Source organism: Manis pentadactyla, chromosome 9 (genome assembly GCF_030020395.1).
Source record: "Manis pentadactyla isolate mManPen7 chromosome 9, mManPen7.hap1, whole genome shotgun sequence".
In the NCBI taxonomy this organism is placed as follows: domain Eukaryota; kingdom Metazoa; phylum Chordata; class Mammalia; order Pholidota; family Manidae; genus Manis; species Manis pentadactyla.
Window position 1 is genome coordinate 129,006,240 of NC_080027.1, and position 20,217 is coordinate 129,026,456.

General features: G+C 35.5%; 1 protein-coding gene across 2 annotated transcripts; it reads left to right on the forward strand.

Moving 5' to 3' along the window:
• Positions 1 to 3,254: 3,254 nt before the first annotated feature.
• On the forward strand, positions 3,255 to 18,697 carry LOC130684996 (complement factor H-related protein 2-like). Of its 2 annotated transcripts, XM_057508172.1 has the most exons (5): positions 3,256 to 3,408; positions 5,678 to 5,872; positions 6,675 to 6,851; positions 17,816 to 17,998; positions 18,449 to 18,697. In XM_057508172.1, exons 1-5 carry the CDS (start codon positions 3,279 to 3,281, stop codon positions 18,643 to 18,645), a joined length of 882 nt encoding a protein of 293 aa, XP_057364155.1. In that variant the 5' UTR covers positions 3,256 to 3,278; the 3' UTR covers positions 18,646 to 18,697. The 2 variants fall into 2 exon arrangements, with proteins under 2 accessions (XP_057364156.1, XP_057364155.1); XM_057508173.1 differs by lacking the exons at positions 17,816 to 17,998; positions 18,449 to 18,697 and adding an exon at positions 11,163 to 12,318 and having other exon boundaries at positions 3,255 to 3,408.
• Positions 18,698 to 20,217: the final 1,520 nt, after the last annotated feature.

The following is a 20,217-nucleotide window of genomic DNA, read 5'->3' on the forward strand; positions in this document are numbered from 1 at the left end:
TAGTTCATCTAAGGCTTATAAAATGTAATTAATTTTCTACCACTTTATGTAAAATGTAAGAATCTTGCAATCATGTATTTTCTTTTGTATTTTTATTGTATTTTTTCTTTCAGTTTTTGTTTTAAACTCTTCATTGTTCAACAAATTTAAGAATAGAAATGTGTTTATCATTTAAATTTCATCATTTCCTCAGCTCTTCATTCTTTTCTGGGATCCACATTTCCAGCTATTATCAATTTTCTTTCTATGGGGTGATTTCTTTTCACAGTGCTTTTGTCATAGATTATTTGCAACAAATTCTCTGAGCTTCAGTTAATCTGAAAATATATTTATTTCACTTTTGTATCTGAATATTTTTAATCTGTTTAGTATTCTCATTTAGCAGGGTTTTTCTTTTATTTTAAGACTCTAAGAATGTCATTCTATAGTTTTTTGGCCCCACTGTTTTTGACAAGTCTCCTGTCAGTTTTAGCCTTGTCTGTGTATTAGTGTTTCTACTGAGTACGTCTTCTTCCTCCAATCCCTTTCTATATTACCTTATAATCTTTCTTTTTAATGTTAGTTTTCAACAGTTTTGTTTTTCTTTTCCTAGTTATGGTTTTCTTTGTATTTATTATCCTGATGTTTTCACAGCTTCTTGGTTTTGTGGCTTCATATCTGTAATAACATTTAAAAGATTGCTATTCATGATTTTTAAAATTGGTCTTCTGCCCCAAACTTTCTCTCTTTTCTTATTTGAACATATGATACTGCCCCACAGGTTACTGAGTCTTCAGTTTTTTAATTCTTTTCATTTAAGATTTACTTCAGGTAATTTCTGTTATCTGTCTTCAAGTATATTTATTTCTTCTTTTACCTTGCTCATTGTTATTATTTTCTTCAGTTTTTATAGATAGTATATTTTAGTTCTAGGATTCGCATTTGATTCTTTCTTAGAAACTGTATGCCTCTGTATAGAGACTGTTTAGAAGCCATCCCTATAAGCCAAAGCCTGTCAAAATTATTCTGAAATTCCACAACTCTTAGCCCACAATATATAACTTTTCCTATAGATTCTTTAACTTATAATTCATAGTAATTTAAGTTACATTTATCTGACCATTTCAGCATATTGTTTGTCTTTAGGCTTGTTTCTTTTGGTAGATCTTTTCTAAAATGGTTCATATTTTCTGCTTCTTTGCATGTCTAGTAAATTTTTACTCTACACTGAACATCACCAACAGCATATTGTAGAGTTTATGGATTCTGATATTTTCCTCTGAATAAAATAGATCTTTCTTCTAGTAGGAAATACTATTGCAAATATTTTTTATTTTCTGTATATCATGATAGTTTGATATATAGATTTTATACATATATACATACTCTTCTGGTTGGGCAGAGACTGCCAGCCTCAGAGCTAACACAGGGCCTGCCAGGAGCACATCTTTGGTAAGCAAACCAACCAACCCAGGGCCATGCCTTTTCTATTCGGAACCTACAGCACAGGACATGCTAGTCCTCACACTTGATCATCCCTGTGCCAGGTGCCAGGCAGCTAGAACCCAAAGCCTGCCAAAACTATTCAAACTAGCCAGTCCAGACCTATTCACTCGACCCTGCCTTGTCTTTTCTGAGGAAACCTCAGTAAAGTCTGGGGCCTAAACCTTCCCTTCATTCCTATCTTTTGCCTCTATGTGCAGGACATGTGAGTATTATAAACTTTGTTTTTTCCTTATCCTTGCTCTCCTCTTATGGCCACATCTGGCTCTCTCAAAAAAGAACAAAAAACCGAACTTCCCAGTGGAGCACTATTATCCTGTGAGGTCTTGGTTTTAAGATTTTTAAGGTTGGTCTATTTCAGTGCTGGCTTAAAACAAGTATACAGACCTTAGTCAACTCCTGGGACACAGTATCCACTCCTAGGACGTATCCATCTGGGTTCCAAAACAGTGTGAGGAATCTAGTCAACTATGCTGGTGTTGGACTCCAGCTCCTCTTCATCACGCTGGTTATTAACTGAATCTTTCAGTTTTCAGCCTTGCTGCAATTTCTCTCGGCTGGGCTGCTTTGAGTTTGACCCCATGCATGCTCATGCAGATTTAATAAATAATTTAGGGAGAAATACAAAGATTACTGGAGATTCCACTGGTGGGCCCAGATGTTCTGCCAGACCCACATGCATTCTCTAAACTGTCACAGAGAGAAGACTTTGCTGTCAGCTTGAGCTCTAGCACCCGTGCACCCTGTGGATGTGGGTGTGTCCCAAGTTCATAAAATGGAAAAATATGAATCTCAACATTTGACTCCATTCTTTCAAAGGCTGGTTGCCTTCCATTTTCTGCTTGCATTTACTCACACATGCAGATCATTTTTATAATTGGCGTTGAGTTTATAATTGTTATTTGTAGAATTTTAGTCTGATATAAACTATTTTGCTTCCCTGGAAGTCTTAATTATATACATTACTGAATTATTTAATTTTTTGAAACTACTGTAGTTATAGTAAGGAAATAAATACATTTCAGTGCATTAACTCTATAACATCAGTGACTTCTATTTCCCATGTTATTTGCCTGAAAACAATTTTCTTATATTAAAGAATTGTATCTTCAAAGATGACAAATATAACTGGCTACAGGTTTGTAAGTATACATGTATAAAGAAAATAAATAAATGTGAATACAAGGGAGCAAAAGGACAGGTAAGGATTGGTTATATTCCATCAGATAAAACAATTGTGTGCATCTGAATATATCATACTCTAAAATGAAAAGTGCCTCAAAGTACAATGTTTAAAGAATATTTAAAAGCCAAGAACAGCTGAAACTCTTGTACTCAGTGTGATCTAATGTGAGTTTTAAAAAATTAGTGCTTCCCTATATACAACAAAATGCAGATGGTGAAATAGGGTCCAAATACACTGGTTGGTTTCACAGACCCTTAAGTAATGATGTTGTGTGAAAAGAAGTAAAGGACAAGAGAAAGTTATAGTGACATGGACTCAGAATTATTCACATGTAATTCACCAGGTTCAGAAAGCACCTCACTGATTTCCTTGAAGTTCTTAATTTAAGAATTAGTGTTTTATATCACTTTCAGAGCCAGTCTATTATTGTCCCTAAAGAAACTTGTACAAGTACATATCAGGGAATGAATTCAAGAAATTATTGTGCAACTACTAATAGGAATTGAGGGATTTTGAAAAGTTCCTTGAACTTTGATATTTACTAAGTGACCTCATTTTGCTAGCTTCAGGATAGTGCATTTAAATTCAGGGGCATGCTTGAAAACTGCTAATGAAGCAGATTAAAAGTCCCAGACAGCTCAGTAGGAATATTTATATCAACATGCCATTGGGAATAGCTAACATGCTGTTACTAATCAATGTTATTCTCATCTTGTGGGTTTCCTATGCTCATGGAGAAGGTAAGTTGAGAACATCTGAACACTCAGCTCCCCTTGTGTCATTTCTTCTTTCATGTGTCTGTATTTTTAGTAAATTGGCTAGTAGGAATAGTCTGCATTTGACATAGTAGAGAATAAATTCACAGGCAATTACTTCATACTCATCTAAGGGAAAATTTAAATAAATTATGTTTTCTGTTTTCTGAGTTCCACAGTGCAAGGATTTCAGTGCTAATTATGGAGATACATGAATATGCTCACACAACTTTAGGAAAAATGTTATAAGAAAAGATAGATTCTAACTTCAAAATATATGGGGGTTTCTTATTTTAATGCATGGAAAACTTTGGTAACAATGAATCTCTTCATAATCTTGCATTGGTTGATATGGTTGTATGGATTTATATGTCAAAACTCTAAATCAGGAATTTCAAGTATGTGCAGCCTACTATAGTTCAATTCTACCTTAATAAAGCTGTTAAAAGTCATTAACACCATGGTCAATTTTATATTTCAACAAAATTAGCAACAGGTAAAAAAGGAGCACCTATTTCAACAAATAAATAATTCTTAATTTCCAATGAAATGACCATAATTTTTTTATTTTGGTATCATTAATATACAATCACATGAGCAACATTGTGATTATTAGATTCTCCCCATTATCAAGTCCCCACCACATACCCCATTACAGTCACTGTCCATCAGCGTAGTAAGATGCTATAGACTCACTACTTCTCTTCTCTGTGCTATACTGCCTTCCCCGTGTCCCCTGCTACATATGTGTGCTAATTGTGATGCCCCTTATTCCCCTTCTCCCTCCCTTCCCACCCACCCTCCTCAGTCCCTTTCCCTTTGGCAACTGTTAGTCAATTCTTGGGTTCTGTGCGTCTGCTGCTGTTTTGTTCCTTCAGTTTTTGCTTTGTGAAATAACAGTAAATTTTAATTTGCATTTCTGAATTCTCTGATAAATGTTGAGTAAATTAATCAAGTAAATTTTCAGATCATTAACTCTAGCACATTGTTCACTGATTTGTTTTCACATTTATAGTAATATATTTTCTATATTAATTTACTCTGAATACAATCCTTGTATACTAAAGAATTATATCTTACAACAGATATACTTGGTACATTCTTTAACTTATTTTTACATTGAAAATAATTTTTTGTGTGTATTAGCTCTAATACCTTTTGTGCATATATAGAATCCTTAAGATCTTATTTACAGAATTACATTTTTTGTCTTTCCTTAATATCTTCATAAATTCTTCATTGTGATATCTTTTTAAAGTCTGTTATTTCTTTTAAAATCAAATACTCTTATTTTCAAGTTATTGTAAAGGAACCCTCTAATTGCTTTAGGATATGTCATTGAACTATAAAATGTGAATCACTATGCTTTACTCCTGAATTTACAAGAAGAATTCACTCTAACAATTTGCTACATGCTGGTTTTTTTTATGATATATGTCTATATTGGGGCAATTTCCTTCACTATCAACAATAATAACAACACAACAAACCTTCCTGTCCAGGTCAAACTATTCTCTTCCAGGGACTCTTTCTAAAAGTAGCCTTTGAGCTGAATGCTCTGTAAGTCTGAGTCTCACCAATATTTCTCGAGGGGAAAGGAGCCCGCGCACTTAATGGAAGAACATTTCTGTGTAGACAGAAACATCATTGTGTATTTAGTGAGCATAGGTTGAACTGTGTCTCAGGACCTTGGAATGGGTCTATGTATGGAAATAGGGCCTTTCAGGAGGTAATTAAGTAGAATGAGGTTATTATAGTAAGCCTAATTCAATAAACTGGTGCACTGAAAATGTTACACATAGTTATATATATTCATATTGTGAGTATATTTGTTCATACATACATCCTCTGGAACATGCTGTCTTGGCTGGAAGAAGAGGGAGAGAAAGTGCTAAGGCATCTGAGGGAATATCTGCAGAAGACACAGGAGGAGGAGGCGCAGAAGGGAGTGGAGAACTAGGAACAGTCCTGCCTTCCCACCAGAAGCAAATTCTTAGGTCTATGAGGTTTACTGGATGGAAAAACCTATTCTCTTCTCTTTGTTCGTGTGTGATTTTGATCTTGGAAATACTTCTAAGGAACTTAAACATCATGAGGTCCTCAAATGCCTTTGTGCTCACACATTGTTCCAGATCTCAGATCACTAACAGAAGTGGAATAATTATGCTCAAAATAATAATAAATTCATCAATAAAATTATTACAATTAAATATAATTATTCATTAATGTAGGATATAATTTTTTTTTTCTTAAGGAAGAACTTGTGAGTTTCCAGAAATAAAACATGGAAGCATATACGATGAAAACAGATATAGACAAACCTTCCCAGTTGCTGTGGGAAAATATTTCTATTACTCCTGTGATCATAGCTTTATGTCTCCTTCACAATCACTCTGGAGTAAAATAACCTGTACAGAGGAAGGATGGTCACCAACACCAAAGTGTATCCGTGAGTAAATCCCCTGATCATAATCTGGATGAATTATCAGTGTATTCAGTGCATGGAGAGGGGTGCCGGAAGGGGTCATAGAGTTCTGACAGTCATAGCTGTGGGAACTGGAGGAGCCGGCAAAGATAAACTATTCTTCTGCAAGAAGCTGTTTGTGGAAAACAAATCAGAAAAAAGAAGCTACAAACTTCTGTGGAATATCTACATCTTTTCATTTCAAACACTACTGTCAATTTTAACTTCTAGTAATTCATTTAAACAGGCATTTTTAAATTGTATAAATATATTTTCTGTAGAGTTTATTTTTATGTGTAATTTCTGATTCAAGGTGTGCCATTCTTTTAGTATTCAAGAAGCATTTTTTGCTATTTTTTACTTTTGTATTTTTTATGAATCATGTATTTGTTCTTTAAAATTATGTCTGTCTTACTCTTTCAATAAGTACGGAGAAAAAGCAGAGAAGTGAAGACAGAAAAATGAAAGAGAAAAACAAGAGTCAGGCAAAGGAGATCAGTCATTTCCTCTTTTCTAGAAATTAGACAATCAAATGAGAAATAAAACATTGACTTTTTTATAGCTAAAGGAATATAATGTTTTATATGAAGAAACAATGATTAATGATATCACATACTACTTTTTTCTTTTTAACATTCATGAACTAATTCTTAGCAAATTAACTTTTGTGCCTGATTTCTCTTTTGAAGTTCACAAATGCAATACTTTTTAATGACAAGGTTTAATAATTCATTTAAACAGGCATTTTAAAATTGTCATCTTAAAATAGTCATCTTTTGGTTTTTAGGACAGTGCTTTTTCCCTTGGGTGGAAAATGGTCATTCTGCATCTTCAGGACAGACACACCAGGAAGGTAACACTGTACAAATTGTCTGTGATGCAGACTACAGCCTTCCAAATAATCAGAGCATCGTTACATGTGCAGAAAGTGGCTGGTCCACCCCCCCTAAATGCAATCGTATATGTAAGTAAAATACTGCCCTTTGGGACCTTGTATTCTTCTTTATTTTATAAAGAAACAACAATATTAAATATGTACAGTATTTATGTCATTGCTAACGTCAACTTTTTAGTTTCAGGATTCCAGTTATTTCCAAGTAGATATGAAAATCACTGGATAAACATGAGAAAATCATTGTCTACTTAAGTAAATTAAATATAGAAATATTAGAAAGTAGTAGTCAAGAACAGTGAAAAATTTTGAAAGATACTTATGTTAAAGTAACACAAATTTAATGTTTGTAATGAAATTATGCAAGATCAGTTGATAAAACATGAGAATAAATTAAATTTTAAATAGAATAATGGCTAAAATATCACATTTGTAAATCATATGGCTAGCAAACATATTTACCTGGTATTTATCTTTTATAGAATATCTTAAATTTATATCATCTAAAGGTTGACATAAAAGTATGGATAATGTCCATATCATTAGAGCTTTGTACTTCTGAAATTTAGGTTTCTATGATATAATTTATAACTTGGAAAACTTTTCATACGTAACCATATTGAAAAACAGGAGTGTATTGGAGCTGAAGGTGAGTTGGCATTTCTCATGCCTTTACGTAGAAACAAAACAGTTGCTGAATTTGAACAAGGTACTTGGGAACCCTGAGAGTAAGATTAATACAACACAGTCAAAATTTCTAAGAAAATAATCTCCATTCCAGTCCTCTGCATCTTCCTACTTATTATGAATACATATAACTGCCACTTTCTGTGTATCATTTATATGCCAAGCACTACTACATATGTTGGAGATGTCTCTTTATTCACAGATTATTTTTACTTACAGTAAAAATAAAAATAAACTTTTAGAAAGAAAATATAAAGTTAAAGATCATGAGTCATGCACATTATAGCAGATAACATTAAGAAAGTAATTGGAAGAAGGGTATATTTCATGTAAGATATTTTTCAAATCTTCCCTAACCTTAAGGACTTATTCTGGAAAGAATCAGAATAATGGTCTTAAGACATCAAGAGGCTTGGATTCTTTGAGGATAAACAAGGAGGCCAGTGTGGCTCATGGCGAAGCAGTGCTGATTTAAGTAATTTTGGAGTGATAGGCCATGATAAATACTTAGGATTTTAGTCCATGTGAGATTAGAAACCTCTGGGAGGTTTTAAGCAGGAAAAGGATGCAAAATGAGTGTGAAAGAAAACTATGGCTCCTAACTGGAAGATGGACCAAGAGTGTCCAAGAAGAGAAAAAGGGAGGGCCCAAGAGGAGAACATCGCCATAATTCAGATGTGGCACATTTGGGGATAGAATAAAATGAGAACATAAGTATTTTTTCAAATTTTAGTTTTTGTATTTTGCAATGTGGGTAGTGAGAGAACTGGATTGCTTGATATAGGGTGAATATTACTGTATGTCAAGTATGCTTTTAATTAAATGGAGAACAAAAGAAATCAAGAAGAATCTTAAGCTCCAGTTGAGATATATCTGCGTGTGTATGTGTGTGTATGTGTGTGTGTGTATGTATAATGCATATGTGTGTATACAGATATATATATATATAAAGTATATGTCTGTGTGTGTATATGTATATAATATATATACAGTTGATCCTTGAATAACCAGGGGTTAAGTGTGCCCACTCTCCACTATAGCAAGGTCAAAAATAAACACTCAACTTTTGACCCACAAAAAACTTAACTAATAGTCTTACTAATAGTCTTCTGTTGACCAGAAGCCTTACTGATAATTAGTTGATTTTGTATGTTATAGGTATTACATATTGTATTTAAACAATAAAAAGCAGAGAAAAGAAATAATTTCAAATGATCAAAAATTTCCAAAAAAGTCTCCAATATACTTATTGAAATGACATCCTGACAAAGGGAAGGAGCCCCGGTGCTGAGGTCAGGCCACACATACAGGGCACCCACTTAGCCTTGGCTCGTCAGCAGGCAGTCTGCACAATCCCTATGGTGTGTTTCTCTAGAATAGGTCAGATATATTTTTTAAAAGAAGGAAGAGGTTTGTAAGCTTTATCCTGGGCCCTTTGGCTGGAGAAAGAACAAGTTCTTGAGGCTTTGTGTGTGCGAATCTCATGGCTCTTTCATGTGGAAAGTTTCTCTCATTTCATGTCTGGGATATACAAGTGGTGAAGAGAAACCCAAGTAATTCACAGCCATGTTACTTCTTCAGTTCCTACATCCCTACGCTGGGGGAAGAGGTTGGTTCGGAGACACAGGGAAGTCAGAGGACAAGGCGAGGAAGGAGTTTATTAAAGCGAGAGTGTCAGGGAAGGACAGTTTAGAATCGTAGAGGAGGTTCATTGAACTGCGACTCAGCATGGACCACATCCCCTGCTAACTCCTTAAGCCAGCTTCACCTGGCATCCAGTGTCCACTTGGATCTGCATGGTGTGGGAACTGAGTCCCTACCACCCCAGGATTTGGGGGAGCCCCAGAGCCCTGGATGGAGTGAGATTGTATTCTTCAAACTTCCTAGAGACCAAAAAAGGGGACTTTTAGGCAGGCTACTATAGAGTATGACTGTAAGGTGCAGTTCTCTCTGGGGCACCCAGGCAACTGTAATTTGCAAGCCCAGATCTGAGCTCTTAGCAGCCCATCCTTACTTACCTTAAATAGGACAGAGTGAAGATTTGAGCTTAAATTTGGAGAATTAGAATGACAAAGAAAAGTAACAAAGACACTTACCACCGGAAAAGGGCAGAGACAAAACTTTATAAGTTGAGCAGTGAGATGTTTATTTAAAGCAAAAAAATACACACTTGGAGAAAGGGGAGTGTGGGCTACCTCAAAGAGTAGGGGCTGAAAGATTGGAAAAAGGCTATGTACTTAGTACAGGCAACCTCAGAGAGAGGTGTGCCCCTAAGGTTTTAGGGTATGTTTTAGGTAACCGTTTAGGCGGTTGAGGATTTTCAGGAATGCGACAAAGGGCCAGGTGCAGACTGGTCAAATTGTCCCAGAATGTTAATCTTTGTTAAGACATTAAGTTTCTTCTTTTATTTTTTTTTTTAACTTAACACAAGACATATACTGCTTTGATTCCTTTCCAAGATATCAGCTTCTGCTTGGAAACATATCAATCAAGACTGTCTGCCCTGCCTCCAAAGTGGGCTGAGCCACTGTCCGTTTGATGAAAATGCAATCTTAGCTTTAAGATAGAATTCTCCCTGAATAAGCTGGACCTTTTAGCAGATTCTAAAGTAAATCTTACAATGGTATGTTCTAACTGACACAGTGAAAACATAGGCTATGCTGAGATACTTTTCTTTATCTGGGGAGTAGTGAACATTCTAGGTCATGTTGCTCCTGGTCTTCTGAGCTTTTTATTTTTAACTGGTTAACTCTTTGAATCCTTTCTAGTATGCTTTACTGGCTTTATTCTCTTTCCACATAGCTCATACCTATTCTCCTGCCTAACACCTAGTCAGTTTTACTTTTTCTATACATCATTCAGAGTCTTATGTTTGTTTTACATGATATATCTAGAATTTTTAGTTGTACTTAGCAAAGGAGTAGAAAGAAATTCACCTACTACATCTTTCTGAAATAGGAAGTTAATATACCTGTTATACCTTCTACCAATTCATTTCTTAAATTTTTGCAATAAGTTCTTTTTTTAAGTAAAAATGAAAAATTTTTTAAATAACTAAAGTCCAGTGAGACACTGCAATAGGTTGTGTAAGACTACAAGGAGCTTTCTATGATGATTATGCATCTTCCCAGCTTCAGTCATTACAAAAACCATTTTATACTGGAATATGGCAAAGCACACATTTTATTTCTGGCTTATGTGTGCTTTAATGTGACATGAATGGAAGGACTACAAAATGTTGTAATTCTCACTTTATATGATTACAGATTCTCTAACAATTCATTTCTTTCCTCAGATTCACACAGCTTAATATTATATATTGTGTTGCTTCTTGAATATACAGATGTTTTATATAGAATTCCTAATAATTTCATGTAATATAACAATATATTAAAGAAGCAGGTCAAAATGTGATTCTGTCATAATACTTGTAAAAGATGGCACAGTTTGATGACTCTGACAAGGCCAGTTGTCAGTTTGTTGATGGCATAAAGGGAGGAAACAAGGGAGGGGAGGAAACTAGCTTTATTTTAATTGCACAAACTCTATGAAATGGAAAGTTTTTCACTTACCACCTACAGCTTTTACTTTACTCCCATGGAGGATAAGTCTTTTTCTAACCCTGACTGAAATATGCTATTCAATTGGTTTGATGATCTTCCCTACTGTGATGTGTGTGTTTTCCCACATGACCAGGCAGTTCTCCTACACCAGCTGGGCGCCCTACAGTTCAACTCGATTCTGACACGATCTACCTGGAGAAAGCATGAGATCCCACGGGTCAGGGGCTCGGTCCGCAGGACTGCCGCCACCCCCTTCAGGAGCCAATCTCAAGTGCAGTTTGTCATCTGTGTTTCTGACCATCTGGCTATAGACCAGAGGTTCCCACGACCTTCTCCTTGGGTTGGTTAATTTGCTAGAGCAGATAACAGAACTCAAGGAAGCATTCTATTTACTTCATACCAGTTAATTATGAAAGGATATAACTTAGACGCAAGAGATGAACAGGGCAAGGTGGTGGGAGGGGCGGGAGCTCCCACACCCTCTGAGTATGCGCCTCTCTCAGCACCCCCAAGTGCTCCCCACCCCAGGAGCTCTTGGAACCTCATCCTTTCGGGCTGTGGAGGCTCCATAACATGGCATGATAGCCGGACACTGGCAGCTGGCTCAGCCTCCATCCCTCTGCACTCCCTGGAGGTCAACGAGTGAGGCTAAGAATTCCAATTTCTTAAGACACGGTTGATTCCTTGTGCAACCAGCACCTTCCTTAGCTACTTTCCAAAATTCACCCCATTAGCATAAGTAAAGGCACCTTTATCACTCTCCTAGGAAATCCCAAGTCTTTAGGGGCTTGTGCAAGAAAAGATGACAACAGCAAAGTGTATATTACTTATTATAAGTTGCAATCTCACAACTGTGGAATAAAGAAAAGCTGAGTACTATTCCAGGGACCACCAAAAAGATTTCTAAGGCCTAAATATTGAAGTTTTCACTAAATCTGGGAGTCTCAAAATCACCACCCATGAAAACTAAATACCACCATTAATTAAGTTGAACGCTAAACAATTGGCACCCACATTCCTGCTAAACGGCAAGGAAAACGTTTGCCTTTCCTTCAGTTCCCTTGGTGCCAGCACGTATGTCGCCCCCGACTCTATCCTTTACGCGGCGGATCTTATGTAAGTGCCATGTATGCCTTTGAAGTTCTCTTTCTTGTGTGTCTTTGAGGATATAAAACCTTTGTAAGACGTGGGCCTCTTGGAACATTTCTTTTCCCACCTTCCCAAGGCAATCAACATTTCTGTGCTTTTAAGACCTCAATTTGGCTCAAATAAAACTATCACATTATAAATGCATCAAACCTTTTGATCTGTTTGGGGAAGTAGAAGTGATGCTTAAATGCAGCCTGGCCACAACCACCTCAGTGCAAAGATAGATTACTTCATATCCCAAAGTTTTAGAGAATATGTTTGAGATTAAGCATGTTGATATAAATATTTAATGAATTAGTTCTTATGGAATAATTTCTTAATGCAAATAAAATGATGGTACAAAGATCAGTTCTTTTTTCTGAAATGAACAAAGTAATATGGTATATTTGTTTTATGAAAGATTTGGCCAAATTAGGAGAACAGTTCAGTTGTGATCATGGAAAATTTCCTATTTTAAACATTAAATACACTCAGTTATTTCCTGAGAAATAAATGTATTATAGGTACTTCAAGTATATTTTACAGTCTAAAAAATTCTACTTTGTGACATGTACTAGGCAATGGGGTGAGATCATAGAATGTGACAAATTTGGGTTTCTTCCGCATATAGATTACACTTAAATGTATGTTACTAGATGGGCTGGATCATCCATGGAGTATCTATATAGAAAGAAATAAGCCTGAGAACTTAGGTACAGGACATGCCAGTGTTTAGAACTCAGGAAATAAGGGGAGCCAACAAAGGAGATATTGCACTGATCACTTCCGGCTGTTCAAACTAACATTTGCGTGGTATATATTTTTCTGTTCTTTTTTTACTTTCAACTCACCTATGTTTTCGTGTTTTTGGTGCATTTCTTGTAGACAGCATAGAGTTGGGTCTTATGTGTCCACTTGCCATCTTCAGTCTTTCTGCTGAAGTATGTAGACCCTTTATGTTGAAAGTGATCGTGCTGTGTTAGAGGCTCTCTCAGCCATGTTATCATTTGTGTCGTGTGTGTTTCCTCTGCTTCTCATTCCTGTTTACTTTCCTTGACTTAATTCTGGGTTTCTTGAACACTTTACAGTGATTTTATTTTGATAAATATACATTGTCATTTGCATAGTTTTGTTAGTGGTTGCTCTAAGTACTAAGATATACATTTACCGCCTATCACTGCCTCCTGGTATTGACATTTATCACATCAAGTACATCAGATGAAATGCAGAAACTTAACTTCCATTTAGATCCATTTACTCTCCCCATATTTTTAACATAGAAGTCTTAATATGTCCTCTACATACAGTATAATATGATATTATTTTGCTATATATGAAGATACATGCTTTTGCTCAGACATCAAACCATATCAAATGATAACATTTTGTTCAAACATCAAACATAGAAAACTAATTAGGAAAAAGACAATCTATTATACTGCATTGGGGTATGAGTGGGGACTTGATAATATGGGTAAATGTAGTAACCACATTGTTTTTTCACGTGAAACCTTCATAAGAGTGTATATCAATCATACCTTAATAAAATTTTTTTAAAGACAATCTATTTTACCCCATTTCTATTATTTGCAATGTTTTTTCTTCCATTCTGAAGTCTCTATCCTCCTTCTGTTGTCTTTTCCTCTCTATTTGAATAATTCATTAGAAGTTCTTTAAGGATAGTTTTTGTGCAGACAAATCTCTCAGTTTTCCTTTGCCTTAGGATATCTTATTTCTCCTTTAAATCCTAAAAGATAGTGTCATTGGGTATAGAATTAGAGGTTGTCAGTCCTTTCTGGCTGCATGATCACAGATGAGAACTCTACTGAAGTTTGAATACTTTTTCCCAAGCAGGCTTGCACAATTTCTACCTAGATGCTTTTGAGAATTTATCTTTCATTAGCTTTTGGCAGTTTGAATACTATGTATCTTAGGCATTAATTTATTTGGGTTTATCCTGCTTGGAGCTCACCCAGCTCTTTTAATATGTAGGTTTATGTCTGATACATTTGGGGCTTTTTGGCCTTTTTTTTTTTGAATTAAAAAAAAATCTTCAACCCCTTCTTCTCTTTGTGGGTATCCAGTCTTTTGTTGTCTTTCCACAGGTCCATTAAGCTCTATCCATTTTTGGAGTTTCAGTCTATTTTCAAAGTGAATAATTTGTGTTGTTTATCTTCATGTTTATTTACCTGTCATCTGCAATCTATTACTGAGCCCACCTAATGAGCTTTTTAATTCTGTAAGTCATATTTTTTAGTTCTGAATTCCCAATGGATTTTTTTTTTTACAAACAGCAAATGACATTTATTGAACTCTCTTTATGTTCCAGGCAACTTATTAAGTGTTTTGCATGCATTATTACATTTAATCCTCACAATGACTGTAAGAGGGGATGATATTATTAACCCCAACTTAGAGATGAGGACACAGAGGTTCACAGAAATTAGTTAAGTCATGGAACTAGAAAATGACAGAGCTGAAGTTTAGCCTCAGGCACTCTTTATTTGAAAACCAGGATTCTCAACCACCCTGTTTTCTTCCTTTCATGATTACCAAGTCTTCCATCTAGCAAGTGGAGGAAATTAAGAGCAGGATCTGGATATGGGGTCTGGTAATAGGCACAAAATATTTGTTGAAAGACTAAAGCTTGGTATTACTCAACCAATGTTTTAAAGTCTTTTTTTTAATTTTTAATTTTTTTGTATCATTAATATACAATCACATGTGCAACATTGTCATTACTAGACTCCCCCCATTATCAAGTCCCCACCACATACCCCATTACAGTCACTGTCCATCAGCGTAGTAGTAAGATGGTATAGAGTCACTACTTGTCTTATCTGTGCTATACTGCCTTCCCCATGCCCCCCCCATATTATGTGTGATAATTGTAATGCCCCTTATTCCCCTTCTCGCTCCCTTCCCACCCACCCTCCTCAGTCACTTTCCCTTTGGCAACTGTTAGTCCATTCTTGGGTTCTGTGAGTCTGCTGCTGTTTTGTTCCTTCAGTTTTTGCTTTGTTCTTATACTCTGTAGATGAGTGAAATCATTTGGTACTTGTCTTTCTCCACCCGGCTTATTTCACTGAGCATAATACCCTCTAGCTCCATCCATGTTGTTGCAAATGGTAGGATTTGTTTTCTTCTCATGGCTGAATAATATTCCATTGTGTATATGTACCACCTCTTCTTTATCCATTCACCTACTGATGGACACTTAGGTTGCTTCCATTTCTTGGCTACTGTAAATAGTGCTGCGATAAACATAGGGGTGCATATGTCTTCTTCAAACTGGGCTCCTGCATTCTTAGGGTAAATTCCTAGGAGTGGAATTCCTGGGTCAAATGGTATTTCTATTTTGAGTTTTTTGAGAAACCTCCATACTGCTTTCCACAGTGGTTGAACTAGTTTACATTCCCACCAGCAGTGTAGGAGAGTTTCCCTTTCTCTGCATCCTCACCAGCATTTGTTGTTCCCAGTCTTTTTTACGTTGGCCATCCTAACTGGTGTGAAACGATATCTCATTGTGGTTTTAATTTGCATTTATCTGATAATTAGCCATGTGTAGCATCTTTTCATGTGCCTGTTGGGTATCTGAATTTCTTCTTTGGAGAAGTGTCTGTTCATATCCTCCACCCATTTTATAACAAGGTTATTTGATTTTTGGGTGTTGAGGCAGGTGATTTCTGTTTATATTTGGATATTAATCCCCTGTTGGATATGTCACTTACAAATATATTCTCTCATTCTGTATGATGCCTTTTTGTTCTGCTGATGGTGTCCTTTGCTGTACAGAAGCTTTTCAGCATGATGTAGTCCCATTTGTTCATTTTTGCTTTTGTTTCCCTTGCCTGAGGAGAAGCATTCAGGAAAAAGTTGCTCATGTTTATATTCAGGAGATTTTTGCCTATGTTTTCTTCTAAGAGTTTTATGGTTTCATGACTTACATTCAGGTCTTTGATCCATTTTGAGTTCACTTTTGTGTATAGGGTTAGACAATAATCCAGTTTCATTCCTTGCATGTAGCTGTCCAGTTTGCCAACACCAGCTGTTGAAGAGGCTGTTATTTCCCCATTGTATGTCCATGGATACTTTATGGTATATTAACTGACCACATATGCTTGGGTTTATATCTGGGCTCTCTAGTCTGTTCCATTGGTCTATGGGTCTGTTCTTGTGCCAATACCAACTTGTCTTGATTACTGCGGCTTTGTAGTAGAGCTTGAAGTTGGGGAGCATAATCCCCCTGCTTTATTCTTCCTTCTCAGAATTGCTCTGGCTATTCAGGGTCTTTTGTGGTTCCATATGAATTCTAGAACTATGTGCTCTAATTCATTGAAGAATGCTATTGGTATTTTGATAGGGATTGCATTTAATGTGTAGATTGTTTTAGGCAAGATGGCCGTTTTGACAATATTAATTCTTCCTATCCATGAGCATGGATTCCTAATGGATTTTTAAAATCCACTGTCAAATAATTCCAATGTCTGGGCCATCCCTGTACCATCTTCTATTGATTTTCTTCTCTTTTGAGATTTTCCAGGTTCTTGGTATGATGAGTCACTTTCAAATATATCCTGAAAATTTGGGGAAATTTCTAACTTGAAAATTTTGAAAAATTAGGGATTGAAATTAAGTTATGTTTTAAGACTGGATTTTATTGAGATCTTTTATTTATGATGCCTCCACTACTGCCATGCAGGGTAGAAGTCCAGGTTTCTCACTCGGCTTCCACTGAAATCACAGGAAAGAGAGGGGTGCCTTGTTCTTTCAGAGAGTGAGTAGAAGTCTAGGCTCCTAACTTAAACCCTGTCAATCTAAATGGGGAGAAGATTGGTCTCGCTTTTTTTTTTTTTTTGGTGTTTCTAGAGTAATTTGGGTATTGTGAGGCTGCTCCTCTCCTGGGCCTTTGGCTAAAGAGAGCAAGCTCTTGGGTCTGTTTCTTTGTTTGAATATAATATCACTCCTGAGTTACAGTTTTCTTCAATGCCCTGTCCAGGATACATAGGAAGCAAAATGAAAACCCATACAACTCATTGCAGTGTAATTCCATGAATCACAAAGTCTAACCAGATCAATATCTTCTCTACATCCTCATACATCTTTTATGTTGGTTTGTATAATGTGTTCAGGATTTTTACACTTAGTAGAAGGGATAAGCAGAAATGTTTCTACTTCTCCTTTTCCAAATAAGAAGCCAGCAATTCCCTTTCATATTATACAAATTTGTAGTTCTTTGAATTTTGTTACAGGAGTTGATGTTTCTTTTATAATAAAAACAAAAGTCAATTAAAATGACTGAAGATCCAATAGACACCATAGTTTGTTGCATATAAGAATAAAAATTTTTCTCTGTATAATTAGTTATCCATCTTTCATATATTCACTAAGAAAACCATTTTTTAATTACAGAATACTGCAAAGCAGACATATTTGTTAATATTTAATGTATGCTTTCATATGAGGAGAAAGGAAGGACTTAAAAATGTGACTCTAGTTTAAGTGATTAAATAAATTTTAATTTTGTTGTTCCTAAGGAATCATTTCTGTCAATAGAAATAACAAATCTTGATATTACATAGCATGTTATATTTTTATTTGCTTTATTTTTAATCTGTGTTTTTCTTTGGTCTTGCAATACATCAAAATTGTTTTTAGACTCTGCAGGAAAATGTGGGCCCCCTCCAACTGTTAACAATGGAGACATCACCTCATTCCCACTACGAGTGTATGCTCCAGGATCGTCAGTTGAGTATCAATGCCAATCCTTCTATGAACTTCTGGGAAACAGGAATATAATATGTAGCAATGGACAGTGGTCAGAACCACCAAAGTGTTTAGGTAAATATTTTAATATTCTCATGGATTCTGGGAAAATCAGTGTAATGGGCATGATGTTTTGCTATTTATAATAGAAATTTCAAGGATTAACAAGCAAACATTCTGTTGAGTACTTGACTACAAATTATTAACACATGAGGAAGTAAAGTTTGAAAATAATTGTTCAAGCAACAGCAACAAAAGATTCTTTAATGAAAACTGTTTATAAAATTGGCATTATGCTTTTCTAATTATAACCTTTAATAATCACACATTAAATGTAGTATCTCATTTTTACATCACTGACTGTTTAAAATGATTTTAATCTACATGATGCACTTGCAATTAGTTGATTTGGAAAAGGTTTTGAGAATGAAGCCCTGGGCCAGAGTAGATTTACTTGAAAGTTGGAAATTCTGTGGAAAATATTTGTATACTATTTAATGTCTTATGTTCATGTTTTACCTTCAGAGGCATGTATAATATCAGAAGAAATTATGGAAAAGCATAACATACAGTTAAGATGGAGTTTCCAGAAGAAACTTTATGGTAAAACAAAAGATATTATTGAATTTACTTGTAAAAATGGTTATCATAAAAAGACACCAATTCACACATTTCGAGCAACCTGTTTGGAAGGGAAACTGCTGTATCCCACTTGTGAATAAAGAAGAGGTTCAAATGCACTTATGTAATTAAAATCTGCACATTTAAAAAGAATTTTCATTATTAATCTAATTTTTACTTTAGTTTTTCAAGCATGGTTTCACTCATTTTATTCACAAATCAAAATTTGTGTAAATATGTAGATGGTGTAATGATAATCCGAGGGATGAATGAATGATGTCTGAAAAGCCCCCCATTAAAACTTGTTGAACCAAATGCCCTGCATCTTCCTCATGGAACATCTCTGACCGGGAGTCAGATGCCATCACAAGTGCCTGCTTCCATCCATCATTCTAACTTTCACCAAGCTTTATTCATAATTTTTGAGGCTTTCTGAGATGCTCTATTTCAGAGGAAATGGAAAAAAAGGTTGTCTCCATCTTCAAAGTAATATCACTTCTCAACACATAAAAACCTAGATGTAATAAGACGTAGGTAGTTATTGCTTTGCTTATCTATGAAGAGAGACATATACCCAAAATATTGAAACACACGGTCTACAAGATGTCTACCTAGCACACACAGTAATTCACTCAAATTATAAATAGGGGTTATAATCTAATTGGGGGTGTGTAACTATCATGACACAACATGAAAAGTGATAAACAATCCGATATCAGCTATGAACATACACACACTTTGCTTTGAAACAGAAATTGCTATAGAATGAAGATTGGCAAGAAGTGCAATAGTGTTTATAATAACTATAGTTGAATTTAGAGACAATAGGGGTAAGAGTTGGTTTTTTATTCCCTTATACTTACCTCTATTCTCCAACTTTTCTGTCTTAAATATGCATCACCTTTGAACCACAAGACTGTTATTTTAAAGACTTATTAAAAAGTAAGACAATATATGTCGAAAACTATTAAGACCTCTTTGGTAATGATCTCCAGATCTAATAATATTGTCTGGATTTTGCTGATATAAGTGTTTTGGAACATTCAACCACAAGAGTCTGACATATGATTTTCATGTTCATAAATTTGAAACAGCAGGGGAGATGATTAATAACCATCCTGGGATGTGATTAATAACCATCCTGGGATGATGGGTTTGAACCAAGAATATCCCAATCAAAGCATGATCCGTGGTCATCCACAGGGTCCAGGACCATTCTGGGAGCTGTGGACTCCTTTAAGGTGGACGGCCTTCCTGGTTACAGAAGATCAGTCCTTCCACCAAGGCAGGGAAATTAGTGTACTCCCCAGCTGGAGCCCCAAGTCCACAGCCTTTGTAGGGAGGAATAAAAAAATAGACTAGGTCAACTGCAAGCTGCCATGGATGATTCCCCAAACTGGTGACTATAAAGTAGAATAATAAAATAAAATGTTAGTGAACATGGAGGAAAGATCTTGTACCCTAGTGATGGTATCAATGGTTCTGAAAGGCACTCTAGCACTATATAAAACAAAACTGTTTGTCATTTGAACTGCATTGCACATACAAAAACAATTTCAAAGAAGAACCAAAATAAAACCATGTATAATTTATAACAAAAAGTTATTAACTCAATGCGATATTAAGAGAGAAAGTAATTTACCCTCTTTTTCACCACTCTTCTGGAAAAGATC

Bases quoted from the DNA above. Each gene is read 5' to 3' on its own strand.
- LOC130684996 (XM_057508172.1), top strand. From the start codon at position 3,279: ATGAAGCAGATTAAAAGTCCCAGACAGCTCAGTAGGAATATTTATATC. The intron at 6,852-17,815 runs GTAAGTAAAATA...AATTGTTTTTAG, and splicing joins CCCTAAATGCAATCGTATAT to ACTCTGCAGGAAAATGTGGG. The intron at 17,999-18,448 runs GTAAATATTTTA...TTTTACCTTCAG, and splicing joins AGAACCACCAAAGTGTTTAG to AGGCATGTATAATATCAGAA.